Source organism: Sinocyclocheilus anshuiensis, unplaced genomic scaffold, assembly GCF_001515605.1.
Source record: "Sinocyclocheilus anshuiensis isolate Anshui unplaced genomic scaffold, SAMN03320099.WGS_v1.1 scaffold270, whole genome shotgun sequence".
In the NCBI taxonomy this organism is placed as follows: domain Eukaryota; kingdom Metazoa; phylum Chordata; class Actinopteri; order Cypriniformes; family Cyprinidae; genus Sinocyclocheilus; species Sinocyclocheilus anshuiensis.
Window position 1 is genome coordinate 589429 of NW_015546041.1, and position 16112 is coordinate 605540.

The following is a 16112-nucleotide window of genomic DNA, read 5'->3' on the forward strand; positions in this document are numbered from 1 at the left end:
TTTTGGCTTTGTTTGCGTGTGCAGACCGATCGGTGTATGACATCAAAATACCTCGAGAGCATTTTGAAAGCATAAGGAACTGTCTGTATGGTATTTTGATGTCATACACCGATCGGTCTGCACACGCAAACAAAGCCAAAACCTTGATATTTTAGGCAATATAGAAATCCTGGCCAGGACGCCTCCTGGGAAAATGGCACGTATGGTCACCCTATTTAAATCTAAAAAACGTACTTACAGTCTGTGAGTCAGAACAGCCGGCATTGTAGTCTACTCTCCCAGGATCAGGAAACAGTCCTCCATAAAATGTGCTGCACACATCTGAATATTTGGGTTGAAGTGTTCTGGAACAGTGTTGTAAATGCCACTGATTTGTAGTCGTGTCCTCTTTTGGAAGACCAAACAAAGTAGTTTTGCTTTCACAACGAAACAGCGTCACACACGGGGTTTACTGTTAAACATCCAGAGCCTTCCGTGCTGGCGCGGCATTTAGATGAATATGTAAATATGTTATGTGCGTTTTCCTCTTAATTACAGAATACACGCAAACCAAACATGACAGCAGTGAAAAACAAGCGGTTAAGAAAGCAGCTAGCTCAGGACTGTTTTGGTAAGGTATTATAAGTGAGGATGTGAATAAAAAAAATTAATAGTTTTCCAAAAACAAAACAACTTATCGCTTACCTTTATTTTGTTTCTATTTGACTTACAAAAGCAGATGTTAGGCAGAATGCATCACTTCTTCATTCGGTTAATTAATAGTGAATGAGAACGTCTCTCTGCCTGTCATCTTATTTTTTTTGTGCCACTGTCCTGCCATGTATTGTAAAAAACATAATTATATAATAATTGTAATCGTGTAAGTAATCATTTTGACATTTTCAAAAGCTGATTTCCTTTTTTTATTTATTATTTAGAATATGTATAACTCATTATTGTACTTCTTTAATGTTGTCATTATGGGGTATTGTTTGCAGAATTTTGAGGAAAATAATGAAATTAATCCATTTTGGAATAAGGCTGTAACATAAAATGTGGAAAAAGTGAAGTGCTGTGAATACTTTCCAGATGCACTGTATCATCCAGTCATGAATTGATATTGTTTCACATTTTAATATATTAAGTTTAAGACCAGAGGCACATGAAAATTGTTCAACTAGATCTAAATTAATTGCCTTTTATCCTCTAAAGAACAATACGGTGTCATCAGCTGCTCAGTTTTAACTTCTCTTTTTTTTTCAACAGTTTTGACAACTTCAGTTTACTGGTGTTCATTCTATATTTTATTGTAATGTATTTTTCAACATGAATGTTCTTAAGTCTTTTAATTGTAATATTTTCATTATCGCCATGAACGGACACAGCCTGCCCTACATCTACACGATATTATGAGATATGATGAAAATAAAATGGCATCGAAACTTTTCTTAAGACAGTTCCTTCCAGTCAGTTTGAAGGTTATGAAGAATGACTCTGGTTCAGTGCTCATGGTGGAATAATTGTTTTAATAAAAAGGTCCATATTAAACATTCATATTAAACATTTATATAATTACAGTAATACAAGTGTAGGAACAATCATAAATACTTAACCACGTTATTTTCATTCTACAAACAACTTAGGTAATTTGGAAATTTAAAATAACAAATAACAATAAAACAAGGGCAAGAATAGAGCACTAATTAATTGTTGAGCTCTTAAGGTCTTGTTTCTCCAGTCATATTGACTTGGATTTTGCTTTTGGGCAATGCTTATTTCTGTGAATCCGTGCTGCTCTATTGTGTCTGAATCTCTTGCCGCACTGATGGCACTGGAATGGTTTCTCTCCAGTGTGGATTCTCTCATGGTCTTGCAGGGTTCCTAACCATCTGAAACTCTTCTCACAATGTGAGCACTTGTAAGGTTTTTCTCCAGTATGGATCCTGCGGTGCACTTTCAGCTGAGTGGCTGTAATAAAGGCTTTTCCACAATCTGCGCACAAATACTCTTTCACACCAGAGTGGATTTTTAGATGTTCTTTAAAACAGCGCCGCCATGAAAACCTCTTTCCACAAACAGAACACAAGTAAGGCTTCTCTTTTGTGTGAGTTTTCATGTGGGCCTTTAGGTCTGATTTCATAACAAACCTCTTATCGCACTGATCACACTTAAATGGCTTTTCTCCGGAGTGAAGGAGTTTATGAACTCTGAAAGTATTTGTCCATTTGAAACTCTTTCCGCACTGATCACATGTGTAAGGCTTCTCTCCGGTGTGAATTCGTGAGTGAGTATGAAGGTGGGTTTTAGTTAGAAAATACTTTCCACAATGAGGACATGAGAAAGGCTTTTCTCCACTGTGAACTCTCATGTGACGACTGAAGAGGTCTTTACGTCTGAAACTCTTTTCACACTGAGGACACTTGAACGGTTTCTCATTACTGTGAGACCTTAAGTGAGTGCCAAGCGTTCCTTGACTTATAAAGCTCTTTCCACAGTGCTGACACACATACGGCTTCTCTCCGGTGTGAATCCTTATGTGAATCTTAAAGCCTCCTTTACGTAAGAAACTCTTTCCACACTGAGGGCATGTGAACGGTTTCTCTCCGGTGTGAATTCTCATGTGCTCTTTGAGACTTGCTTTACATGACAAGCTCTTTCCACACTGATGGCATGTATCATCATTCTCCTCTTCAACAAACTCCATCTTTACATCACAGCTCATTGCTATGTGGAGGACCAGATCTGAAAAAAGAGATTATGTTCTACAATTAATTCCACTTCAACTTTATTGAACAATTCAATATATAAATGAAATGCATTTTAAAACTTAAACGACTACGGTGTCTGAAACTGGGCACAAAGCAGAGCTACTGTACTTTTTGAATTTGAAGATCAGGGTAAATGTAACTTATTTTGTCTTCTGGGAAACATGTAAGTATCTTCTGTAGCTTCTGAAGGGCAGTATTAAATAAAAAAATATGATAATTAGACAAAATAAGAAAAATGTACACATCTTCATTCTGTTCAAAAGTTTACACCCCCAGCTCTTAATGCATCGTTTTTCCTTCAGGAGCATCAGTGAGCATTTGAACCTTCTGTAATAGTTTGTAATAGCGTATGAGTCCCTCATGTAACAGTCATGGACTTTTAGTTGTGTTTTTCCCTGTTCCTGATCTCCTGTCTTTTGTTCCTTTGACCTAGTTTTCCTGAGTTGCGTTGATTAGTTCATCAGGTTCACCTGTGTCTTGTTAATTAAGTTATTAGCCTCTCTCTTGCTTTTGTATAAATTCTCCCCATTTCTGTTTGGTCCTAGCCAGTTTTTGTTTGATTCTATTGTGTTGTGCTACTCCAGCTCCTGGATTCCTTGTGGATTTATTATTAAAAGACTATTTTTGGGATTGACTTCTTCGTCGTGTGCTTAGTATCAGCACCAGCATGTTACAGAAGATCCGGCCCAAAAGGTAAAGTTTTGCGGCATTTTTTTCCCCCTTGCCTTTTGTTTTTCTCCGAATGGATATCCCTGTCGTCCAGTACCTCTGCATGGAGCAAGGAGATCGCTCCTTCGAGGACCACACAAGAGACTTCATAGGACTGGCTAATCTCACCACCTTTGCGGTTCCGTACTAACCTGCCCATGGATGGCCCTCAAGGGAGTGTCACAGAGCCCACCGCAGACGGAGAGCCTGAGCCTGCCGCAACATGTGAGCCAGCGCATAAACCTACTACTGAGCCAAGCATCGCCCCGGAGCCTGAGCCTCAAGAGACGTCTGACAAGGTGTGTGAGTCAGCTACATCGCACGTGCATAAGGGAGTACTGGTGGAGATCAAGGGCTTGGAGGGAAGCCCTGCCCACACTCCAGCCACTGAGGGTGAGCTGCAGCTGGCCTCTGGACATTATTTTGAGGAACTTATGGACATTTTTCAATAGGATATAATAGACTGGGTTGGAGAGGTTGTACCTTATATTCCTGCGTCTCCTACGTCTCGAGTCTCCGCTGGTTCCGTCCAGCTCTCCTACGTCTCCTAAGCTCCCTGTGACTTCTGTCTCCACCTCCAGCTTCCAAGTGCTGAACTCCACCTCAGTCCTTCGACCCATCGGCTCCACCTTGGCTCCTAGCTCCCTCTTCTCCACCATGGCCCGTCATCCTACTGGCTCCACCGGGCTCCCTCGTCCGTCGTCAACCATCCGCTGCCTCGGGACTCCACTCCTCTGGCTTCGCCTTGTCACTCCGTCCCTCTGGCTCTGTCAGGCTCCTCCTTCCTTCCGGCTCTGCCTTTGTTCTCAGTCGCTCCGGCTCCGCTTCAGGCTTCCGGAGCCCCCCTCCGCCTCGGTCGCCTGAGCCTTTAGCTCTGCCTTGGCCCTCCGGATCCTCAGGTGTCACCCTGGCTCTCCGTCTGCTTGGCTCCACATGGGTCTCCACCCCCAGCGGTTCCGTCGCCATCTCTCGTCCCCAGGGTATTGTCTGCCAATCCTCCACCATGGCTCCTCCCTCCCTCGACTCTGCCCTGGGGCCTCGTCCTGGTTGGTCTCTTGACCAACATCTGGCTCCTCCTGCTCCCCCCTACCTTCTACTCCCCCATGGACTCTTTTTGTTTCTGCCTTTTTCCTGCTCCACACCCTTCTCCAGAGCCCCCACCGGGAGGGGGGTGAACTGTCACCGTCATGGACTTTTAGCTGTGTTTTTCCCTGTTCCTGATACGTATTTTGTTCCTCTGACCTAGTTTTCCTGAGTTGCCCTTATTAGTTCATTAGGTTCACCTGTGTCTTGTTAATTAAGTGATTAGCCCCTCTCTTGCTTTTGTATAAGTTCTCCCCCTTTCTGTTCTGTCCTCACCGGTTATTGTTTTATTCTATTGTGTTGTGCTACCCCAGCTCCTGGATTCCTTGTGGATTTATTATTAAAAGCCTATTTTTGGGATTTACTTCTTCGTTGTGCGCTTAGTATCAGCACTAGCACGTTACACCTCAGTTGTCCTCAGTGTGGACAGATGGGTCTCAAAATCATTCAGTCATTGTTGGAAAGGGTTCAAATACACAAAAATGCTGAAAAGCCAAATAATTTGTGAACCTGAAGGATTTTTCTGAAGAACAGCAGGCAGTTTAACTGTTCAAGACAAATGACTCATGAACAACTATCACTAAACAAAAAAACACAGCTGTGGATCATTCAGGTAACAACACAGTATTAAGAACCCAGTGTATGTAAACTTTTGAAGGGGGTCATTTTTATCAATTCAACTATTTCCTCTTGTTGACTATATGTAAACATCTTTTATGTGAAATATCGTATTGCGGTCAGTACTAAATAAAAAATTGCATGCATTTTGTGTGATCCCTCTTACTTTGGTAGAATAATGAACATTTTGCAGACTCTGCAAGGTGTATGCAAACTTTTGACCAACCGTAAATGCTGCATTTATACATCTCTCCCGAAACGTTGCAGTGTGTAAGCGATCGCTGGTGCTCTTAGCATCATAAAAAACAAATTCAAATTCTGAATGGATTAGCCAAGAAAGTGTGCAAAGCACGCTCCCTTTATAATAATAATAATAAAGCTGTCATTCATTTCAGTTTGTGATGTCACAAAGTTCCGTTAATGAAGCTCTACACTGCACAATGGATCTCTTATTAACATCATGTTACACTTTGTTTGTTATAATGAGAGACTTGAGATAATGAAAGACAAAATTCTCTGTTTTGCTAAGAAAGAAAGAAATGCTGGATTTCTCATTCACATACACATGTGCATGTTGTATTTAAATCTGTCTATATTTTTTATTTTCTTAGGTTTTCTTATCAATTTTAACTTATGATTGTAGCTAGTGTTGTTGCTGTGATAAATATGTGTGTTTGATTACAATTTTTAAGCTATTAGGTCAAACATTTAACCCAAACAAGATGGGACAAAAGCCTACAAAACTTCCCTTTTTGACCCATTGCTGGGTTGCCAAAATGACCCAAATTGGGTTGTTTTTAAGCCATGTGTAACATTCTAAAATGTAGAATGACTGTAAAATTATGACTTAAAGATTTTCAAACTCAAGTTTTGACAAAAACTAAAAGTTGTTTAAAAATGACGCTTATGGAACAGCAGAAATAAAGTGGTTACCCCTGTACAACAAGCAGCACTGCTCTTATAAACACTACATTATATGGTTCTATGAGGAATGTACCTAATGCCATAGATACTTTTTTGAAGATAGTCTCCCCAGACCATATGACTATGAAGAATGACTCGAGTTCAGTGCTCATGGTGTAATATTTATTTTCATAAAAAAATACATCTCTGGAGCAGATGTTTTAACAGTTATTTCACTGACCTGATGAACCTCAAAGCAGTAGTGAACTATAAGAAACATTAGCAACTTAAGAACATGTTAAACATCCAAGTAATTACAGTAATTCAAGTATCTAAATCATAAATCAATAAAGATTTGTAACTACTACAGGTCACTTTTATTCTGTAAATGAGTGCATGCTTCACCAGGGTACTATGGACATTTTTCACATTTGAATTACAAATAATAATAATAATAATAATGTTTAATTTATATAGCGCATTTCCCAGGCTCAAGGATACTTTGCATAAGCAGTAACGCAAAGAACAGTCATTTCACATAGTCACAGACAATCAATTCAGTTTATCAGTTAAGTGGACAGTAGACATTTGCCCAGTCCAAAAATGATCGCAGTTGCATATCATTATAAAGCAAAGACACATAGCATAGGATTGAGTAAAAAACATAAAAAATGGATAGTATAAACAAACAAATAAAAATAAAGAGCAGTAAATGCAAGGCAGATACACGTAACAAAAATACTTTGAGAAAGCATTCCAATTGGTAGAAAAAGAGTTGGAAAGGGTCTAAAGAAACATAATTATGACTGGTAGGTGTTGGGTAAACAATTAGGCTTTAAGTTGTGATTTAAATTCAGACAGTGAGGTTGTTGTCCTCAGTGCCAGTGATAAAGGGTTCCATAGCTTAGGAGCCATGACAGAAAATGACCTGCTGCCCATTGAATACAGACAAAATCTAGTTGGGCTATACGGTGAAACTGAAGAAATGCAACTTTAAAAAGTTTACTGATGTAAACATCCAGGGTCAGTGAAGGATCAAGAGTAATGCCCAAATTTCTAATGGTGGCAGATGGAAAAATTGTTGTAGCATCAAGGTTAAAGCTGGGAATATTAGTTATATTTTTAGTTAGAGTTGGGGGGACAGTAATTAAAATTTCTGTCTTGCTCAAGTTCAAACTTAAAAAATTGGAATTTAGCCATGTCTTTAACTCATTAACACACATAGTGATGTGGTCTGGTGGATAGAATCCAAACGGCAAGCGGTATACAGTATTTCTGAATATCATCAGCACAACAGTGATAATGAAAACCATAATAACGAATAATATGTCCAAGGGGCATAATGTAAATAATAAACAGTAATGGGCCGAGAACAGAGCCCTGGGGAACACCCTGTCTAAGTAAAGCAGTGGAGGAGTTATAATTGTTTATAGCAATGTAGTATTGTCTATTTGTAAGATAGGAAGAGAACCAGGATAACAGGATAGAGTGAAACAATAATCACAAAAAAGGTAGCACTTTTTAATTCCTTGAGCTCTTAAGGTCTTGTTTCTTCAGTCATATTGACTTTAATTTTGGGCAGTGCTTCTTTGTGTGAGTCAGTGCAGTTCCGGAATGTCCGAATCTCTTGCCGCACTGATGCCACTGGAATGGTTTCTCTCCAGTGTGGATTCTCTCATGGTTTTGCAGGCCTCCTAACTGTCCAAAACTCTTCTCACAATGTGAGCACTTGTAAGGTTTTTCTCCAGTATGGATCCTGCGGTGCACTTTCAGCTGAGTGGCTGTAATAAAGGCTTTTCCACAATCTGCGCACAAATACTCTTTCACACCAGAGTGTATTTTCAGATGGTCTTTAAAACAGTCCAGCCATGCAAAACTCTTTCCACAAACAGAACACAAGTAAGGCTTCTCTTTAGTGTGAGTTTTCATGTGGGCCTTTAGGTCTTTTTTCAGAACAAACCTCTTATCGCACTGATCACACTTAAATGGCTTTTCTCCGGAGTGAAGGAGTTTATGAACTCTGAGACTATTTGACCATTTGTAACTCTTTCCGCACTGATCACATGTGAACGGCTTCTCTCCGGTGTGAATTCTTATGTGATCCTCAAGGACTCTTTTAATTAAAAAACTCTTTTCACACTGAGGACACTTGAACGGTTTTTCATTACTGTGAAACCTTAAATGAGCCTTAAGGGTTCCTCGACATGAGAAACTCTTTCCACACTGCTGACACGCAAACGGCTTCACGCCGGTGTGAAGCCTTATGTGAAGCACAAAGCATCTTTTACGTGAAAATCTCTTTCCACACTGAGGGCATGTGAACGGTTTCTCTCCGGTGTGAATTCTCATGTGTTCTTTGAGACTTGCATGTATCAGCATGTATGGCATGTATCATCATCATTCTCCTCTTTAATACACTCCATCTTCACTATGTCACAGCTCATTGCTATGCTTTACATGACAAGCTCTTTCCACACTGATGGCATGTATCATCATCATTCTCCTCTTTAATACACTCCATCTTCACTATGTCACAGCTCATTGCTATGCAGTATGGAGGACCAGATCTGAAAAAAAGGTAATTAAGCTATACATGACTCCATATTAGGGCTGAAATGATTAGTCAATATTATTGACAACAAAAAATTGTCTACAAATATTTTTGTTGTTGAATAGACTTTTGATGTCATATGACCAAATGTTAGGGCCTGCAATAACGCGGTTTGACCACAGTAGACCGCTGTAGCGAAAGACTGTAATTGGGCCCTCTCGGATGCACTCCAACAGAAGAAGACACGGTGTTTATGAGAAGGGCTGTGCGTTCCACTTCGTGAAGTGGACGAGGTTTTATAGACAGACCCCTTTTAAATTACTGCAGGTAGTCATATTTAGCTAACTTAGCTACTGTTAAAATTCTCCTACAAACTAAACTTGCTTACACCACCTCTTAACCTTCTTTAATCATTATTGCTATTGCTGAAAATTTGTTTTTATTGTATTACATCCAAATAGACAAATTTAATTATTCTACTTACATCTTACTTCATGCATTTCATGTGGAACGTCTCTACAAAATACATGTAGCCCCGCTCCTTTTTCAGGACTGTGCTAGTTGTCTTATGCCTTCCAGTTTGTATTTGCACAGCGTGAAAGTAAGGTCGTACGAATTTATGAATGAACCCAAATCTTCCCGGTCTTACAGGGTTATAAAAATAACCTGGGAATAACCATTAGGGAACATTCTGTACCAGTTATTTTTAGGTTATTTTAAAAACAACCACCCTGCAACATTCTGGGAACGTTATTTTATGTTTGCAAATTAATAACCGAAAAATAACCATGAGGGAACATTCTCTATAAGTTCTTTTTTATGTTATTTAATAACCACCATGCAACGTTCTGGGGATGTTATTTTATGGTTACAAAAACAAATATAACCTAAAAAGGATGTTCCTCGAACGTTAGTATTTGGTTCTCAAAATAATAACTAAACGGGAACCAAAAACTAACGTTAGGGGAACGTTCTGTGTTTGTTGAGGGTTTACTGTTAAACGTCCGGAGCCTTCCGTGATGGCGCGGCATTTAGAGGAATATGTAAATATGTTATGTGTGTTTTCCTCTCAATTACAGAATACACGCAAACCAAACATGACAGCGGTGAAAAACAAGCGGTTAAGAAAGCAGCTAGCTCAGGACTGTTTTGATAAGGTATTATAAGTGAGGATGTGAATAAAAAAAATTCATAGTTTTCCAAAAATAAAACGACTTATTGCTTACCTTTATTTTGTTTCTATTTGACTTACAAAAGCAGATGTTAGGCAGAATGCATCACTTCTTCATTCGGTTAATTAATGGTGAATGAGAATGCCTCAATGCCTGTCATCTTATTTTGTGTGCCACTGTCCTCCTGCTATATATTGTAAAAAATTAATTGTATAATAATTGTAATCGTATAAGTAATAATTTTGACATTTTCAAAAGCTGATTTCCTTTTTTTATTTATTAGCTAGAATATGTATAACTCAATATTGTAAATAACTGCAAAAGCTGAAATAATTGTTTGTTGCAGCCCTACTCCATGCAACTTCAACATTATTGAACAATTCAACATAAATGAAATGTCTTAAATGAGACCTGATACTGTATACAAAAAGTAGAGCTATTGTAATGATAAATAACATGATTGTTAACAGCCATATATTATTTTATTCTTCAAACTGAATTTACTGATTAAATCTAAGACATTAAGAGATCATGCATAAATCTATCGCATGGTTCTGTGTTTGTTCGCTTCCGTATAGAATCTAGTATTTACTTAATTATTTTTCATGACGCTAAGAGGAGCAACTGCAAAGTTTCAGGAGTGAAAACTGAATTTAAATAGGTTTGCAAACTCTCATGCCACTCAACTAAATTTATATTTGATTTTATATATAAACTAGCCAGTTAAAAATGACTGGTGAATTACCTTAACGCTAACTAATTTTAGGTAGCCATCTAATCAGCATATATAATAGGGAAAGTTTCTAATACCACATTAAGCGTATGGGTAATTTACAGTATTAAGGTATAATTAAAAGCAAATTGTTGATTCAGCTCCAGCCTGGCAAACAAAGCAAACCTGATTTAAATCCGCTAAACTCCGTGAATGACAGAAGACATTTTGCAATGAAAAGAAATCTTTAAATGCCACCAAATGCTCTCTGGCATTATTGTTACAGAGAGCCAACTGCTAGACATTAAAATTACTCACAACATCTAAACCATGAGAACAATGATTAAACTGAAGTAAAACCAGCACTTACCAAACAACAGAACAAGATCAGAGGACTGAAGAGTTCGCGCTGTTTCTACTTCTTCTATGGAATGTGTTGTTATTAGCAGTGAGCAAAGACACTTAGGATGAACTACCGCCACCTGCTGGAATGGAGCTTCGATGCGCAGGGAGAGCTGGGTTCCTCATTCACATACACATATGTTGTTTGTACTTTTGTCTACATTTTTATTTTCTTATGTTTTCTTATCAATTTTCACTTATTGATTATGACTGTAGCCAGTGTTGTTGCTGTAGTAAATTTGCGGGTGTTTGATTTTAATTTCCAACCCATTTTGAGTTAAAAACACAAACAAAGCCCAGACTTTTAGTAACAGTTAACCCCAAGCTTGCTGGGTTATTAACTATTGAAAGGCTGGACTTATGCACTGCAAGTTGCCCTCGTGGAAAAATTATCTTTAAAAGTGACGAGAGAATTCATATATGGTTTGTATGCAATGCAAAAACACTGACAATTAATAAAAACTAATTTTATTTTGTGGCAGCATATGATTTGGTAAAGGGATATCTTTATTAAATATAAAATGTGAAGTGTGTATAAATGTGAACTGTAAGAATACTGAAAATTCTGTATATAAGCTGCAAACCAAGTACACAAAAATGGCAAATTAACTTTATCCATGAGAGTTTCTAAAGGTGAACAAGCATTAAACATTTATTAAGTCTGAACACACTTTTGTCCAGAGCGATGCACAGAATGCACTGAAGGCTGACACACATTCAGTTCACTTGGGAATCAAACTCATGGTCTCATGATCTACCTGAGACTAAATCACCTAAATCTTACTGATCTCATTGCTCTTCAGTGCTCCACTACGACTGATAGAAAGGCACAGGTCACTTTAAAATCAACATTTGTCACAATCTAGTGTTACAATGTTACTCCAAACTTCCTTCTAGCACGGAAAACAAAAGGGGTTTTGGAAAGCAAATCTTCACTTACTGTACGTTCTTGTCCTTTTTAAAGCTTGACAGTCAGAACAAATAATAGCTATGTGACACGTGAGAGAGGTGATGATGATGATGATGATGACAGAAGTTTCATTTCTGAGAGAACCATCCCACATCAACCGTGTCTTTTGTACCACTGCTACTTCAACATAAGAGAAACACCTCTAAAACATGGCACTTCACAGCAACCTACTGCTCTGATCTATTCATGCTCATCGCCTAAACATCATCACTCAAAGGAATGCATTTAAAACATTACGCTCTCAGATGATGTCTGCCATGTCAGCTTCTGTGGATATTTCCATTACTAAATCCAGCTTAGATAAAACATGACACGTGACCCTGGAGCACAAAACCAGTCATAAGGGCCAATTTTTTTAAACTGAGATGTATACATCATCTGAAAGCTGAATAAATAGCTTTCCATTAATGTATGGTTTGTTAGGATAGGACAATATTTGGCCGAGATACAACTATTTGAAAATCTGGAATCTGAGGGTGCAAAAAAATCTAAATATTGAGAAAATCATCTTTAAAGTTGTCCAAATGAAGTTCTTAGCAATGCATATTACTAATCAAAAATTAAGTTTTGATATATTTACGGTAGGAAATTTACAAAATATCTTCATGGAACATGATCTTTACTTAATATCCTAATGATTTTTGGCATAAAAAAAAAATGCATAATTTTGACCCATACAATGTATTGTTGGCTATTGCTACAAATATACCCCAGCGACTTAACACTGCTTTTGTGCTCCAGGGACACAATTATAATAACAGATACAGTAACTGCCTGACGTTTTATTTTCAATAAAATTCTTCGAGGTGATCCCAGACCGACTTTGTCAGCAGATACACCTCTCTCAATAAATATCACCATCCGCACTGCTATTCTGGCAGAAATTCCACCTTTGATTCAATCGCCAGTGTTGCACCTGAGGACGAGCTCTGTTCATCCGGAGGCCTGAAGAAGAACTGCGTCAGCTTCGGACAGCTCTGCTGCTTTAAATGTCTCAGCAAATGGCTGAACTGGCTGAAACTGCCTCCACAGGAGGGACACTGGTAGGGCTTCTCTCCGGTGTGAACACGCTCGTGTTTCTTCAGGTTTCCGGACTCTGCGAAGCTCTTTCCGCAGCACGAGCAGGTGTAGGGTTTTTCTCCGGTGTGGGTCCTCTGGTGCATCCTCAGCTCGCTGGCTCTCGTGAAGGCGCTGCCGCACTCGGAGCACACGTGAGCTTTCACGCCCGTGTGCTTCTTCTGGTGGTCTTTAAAATAACAGAGCCACAAGAAGCTCTTCCCGCAGAAGGAGCACACGTAGGGCCTCTCGTTGGTGTGGATCCTCAGGTGTCTCTTCAGGTGCGCCGCTAGAATGAATTTGTGTCCGCACTGATCGCAGCTAAAGGGCCGCTCTCCGGAGTGAGACAGCAGGTGAGTCTTCAGACTCGTGGCGTGTGTGAAGCTCTTCCCGCACTGATCGCAGGAGAACGGCTTCTCTCCCGTGTGGATCCGGATGTGATCCGTGAGGTTGGCTTTATGCGTGAACCTCTTCCCGCAGTGCTGACACGCGAACCGTCTCTCTCCCGAGTGAATCCTCATGTGATCCTTAAGGTTTCCTTTATGCGTGAAGCTCTTCCCGCAGTGAAGGCACGCGTAAGGCTTCTCTCCGGTGTGAGTCCTTATGTGATCATCAAGGTGTCCTCTCTGTCTAAAACTCTTTCCGCAGTGAGAACAGATGAGCGCTGTTTTCTGCGTGCTTTTATTTTCAGTCTGTGTGCGACTGGAGGATTTCTCACTGGTTATGATTGCACGAGGCTCCTCGAACGGATGTTTCTCCTCTACTTCATTCAGCTCTTGACTTTCCTCCTTCACCTCTACCAGGTCTGAAATGAACACAAAAGATCTAACACTAGCAAGCAATGCAGCAACGATGCACTTTTGTCTGCTTTTTTTATTTACCTCGAAACCTTCAGGTGCATCTCAATTGACGTACTTATGCACTATTCAATACCGTTTTGTAGTATAAATAGTGCATGCAGTGTTTCAATTTGACAAGAAAATATGCACTTTAAATACCTGTACGATGCACTTAACCCTAAAAAGGACAAAACCATAAAGAGACATCAGAAAATAAATGTATTGCTATTTCCCATCTTATAAGGACTCAGATAATACTATTCTTATTGTTGATTTTAATGTTTGTATCTCCAGGATATGTCGCTTCTGAAAACAGAACACGTGTTTATCAATGCTTCTAAAAACATTCCTGAACGCTTTGGAAGACAGACCAAAGGTTGGTCTCTTTTTAAAGAAGACACACAGCAGATTATTGCTGAAGTGAAAGCATTTAAAAAAAGAAAGTATACAGTTATAGAAGTTTAAGTTTGCAGTAAAGATAATGTAGCATACTAATTTGTTTATATTTTATATAAAATAAACATTTTATAAAATATGTTGCTATAAAATCAAAGCCATATGTCTAACCAAGCTATGTTCCGAATTTGAAGTTGATATCACAAAAAATGTGGTTCCTGTGAGATTTAGTTTGGGCACAATACCGAAAATAACCACTGGGTGACACTCAAACTCTTGAATTTTTCTGATGCTGTTTTCTGTCACAAATCAATCATTTTCTGTCACAATATCACTTCTATTTCAAAACAGTCACCAAATATGGAACCTTGACTGTCAGACCTGTCCCAGGATATGCATTTGGTCAAGATTACAAAAAGATTAGATTTTCTGAAACACAAGTCACAAAATCTCAGTCTATATGTATGTTATTATATCTTGATTTATACCCCTAAAAGAGCGACGTATCTCCTGAGACACAAACATTTAGAGACAGATTACAAAAATGTAAGCATTTAATTCATAAACTTTCAATGTAAACCTAATAAGCTAATGCTGAACGTGTGTGAATATGTGAACTAGATCAACTTTTCTCGGAGGGCGAGTAGATATTTTATAGCACTTTATCTATTTGTGTCAACAGATTTCAATTACAATACATATTTTTAAAGGCTGTTTTCTCAAAATGATTTTTTTCTCCTACACTGAGCCATAAATCTCGTCTTCAGTAGCACTTACACACACCAAACTTTACATTTTTATTCCTATAGTCTATATCCTGAAGGTTTTTACAGAGGGATTTGTTCGCATATAATTTGCTTGATTATACACAACATTTCATGCCCCCAAAAAACGCGAAAATATATTGTTTTCTGTCTGTTTTAAGTATTTTCTGAATTATGGAGTGACAAAAAATTAGATACCCAAAATTCCCTCTGTAAAAACATTTGACTCTAATATGTCAAAAAAAAAAAGAATTTTGAAACGGACTTCATCCAGTGTTCAGATTTTTGTACTAAAAAAAAAAGCTTATTTATTCAGCTTTCAAAAATTTACTCTTATGACTGGTTTTGTGCTCCAGGGTCACAAATGGTATCTTATTACATATATGATTTATATAACTGAGTAGCTTCAGCAATAACCATAAGTTGACAAAATTGGGGACCGACCTCTGTGTTCCTCAGGGTCATCCTTTAATATCTTGAATGGTTCTGGATCGCTCGCGTTCCCAATCAGCACTCTGACAAACTCCATGTTAGATTATTATAGTTATTCCTGCCTTATATAATCCCAGATCATGAGGGAGACGCTTCACTGAAGGTCCAGATCTCTGCTGAGATACGGAGGTCCAGAGCTGCCAAGTCATTTAAACAATGAACAAATCAGTATGTTTTCTGCAAAATCACGGCAATGCAATGCGTTTTAACTGTTAAACATCTGCTTTTGTCTTTTTATTAGAAATGCATTGTAATTAAAAGGATAAACGCTGGGTTGCACAGATATTTAACGGTTTTGAAATTAATGTCACAATGCAAAAACTCTTAATGGTTCTAAAAACGTTTTTTTGAAAACAACAGAATTGAATATTTCTTTCTTTCTTTCATTATGGGGTACAGTATGACCTGTAGAAAGCAAAATGCAATTCAATCATCCACTTGCACAGTTTATCTCACTTTAAAACAAGAACGGCTACAAACCACACTAATTAATCAAGACATCACTAGCTTTAATGCAGTGACACAGGGATATAAAGTAATCATCTCATGAACAGTTAACTTGGCAATAAACATGTAATACACAACACAGACACACACACACACACACACACACACTCACTCACTCTCACACACACTAACACACACACAACACTCACTCACACACACACACACACACATTAACACACACACACACACCTC

At 38.5% G+C, this 16112-nt stretch overlaps 3 protein-coding genes across 4 annotated transcripts in view; all 3 read right to left on the minus strand.

The window, feature by feature from the left end:
* LOC107698959 (gastrula zinc finger protein XlCGF8.2DB-like) overlaps positions 1-11013 on the minus strand; it is a 31413-nt gene extending 20400 nt beyond the window's left edge. The window contains exons 1-2 of one of the 2 annotated variants that reach the window (XR_001635399.1): positions 10865-11013; positions 8515-8626 (exon numbers count right to left, since the gene is read on the minus strand). The gene's annotated coding sequence lies outside the window, so the exon portion shown is untranslated. Of the gene's footprint in view, positions 1-8514; positions 8627-10864 lie in introns of those variants that run through there. The other variant, XM_016500101.1, reaches the window with a different exon arrangement.
* Positions 1495-2862, minus strand: LOC107698958 (zinc finger protein 239-like). Its single transcript, XM_016500100.1, has 2 exons — positions 2856-2862; positions 1495-2721 (listed from the first exon to the last, which is right to left on the minus strand). Exon 2 carries the CDS (start codon positions 2699-2701, stop codon positions 1718-1720), a length of 984 nt encoding a protein of 327 aa, XP_016355586.1. The 5' UTR covers positions 2702-2721; positions 2856-2862; the 3' UTR covers positions 1495-1717.
* Positions 6850-15778, minus strand: LOC107698941 (gastrula zinc finger protein XlCGF57.1-like). Its single transcript, XM_016500081.1, has 3 exons — positions 15366-15778; positions 12737-13727; positions 6850-8421 (listed from the first exon to the last, which is right to left on the minus strand). Exons 1-3 carry the CDS (start codon positions 15448-15450, stop codon positions 7617-7619), a joined length of 1881 nt encoding a protein of 626 aa, XP_016355567.1. The 5' UTR covers positions 15451-15778; the 3' UTR covers positions 6850-7616.
* Positions 15779-16112: the final 334 nt, after the last annotated feature.

Bases quoted from the DNA above. Each gene is read 5' to 3' on its own strand.
- LOC107698958 (XM_016500100.1), bottom strand. From the start codon at position 2,701: ATGAGCTGTGATGTAAAGATGGAGTTTGTTGAAGAGGAGAATGATGAT.
- LOC107698941 (XM_016500081.1), bottom strand. From the start codon at position 15,450: ATGGAGTTTGTCAGAGTGCTGATTGGGAACGCGAGCGATCCAGAACCA. The intron at 13,728-15,365 runs GTCGGTCCCCAA...TGTTCATTTCAG, and splicing joins TGACCCTGAGGAACACAGAG to ACCTGGTAGAGGTGAAGGAG. The intron at 8,422-12,736 runs GCAGTGCGGATG...GATACATGCAAG, and splicing joins GTGGAATTTCTGCCAGAATA to TCTCAAAGAACACATGAGAA.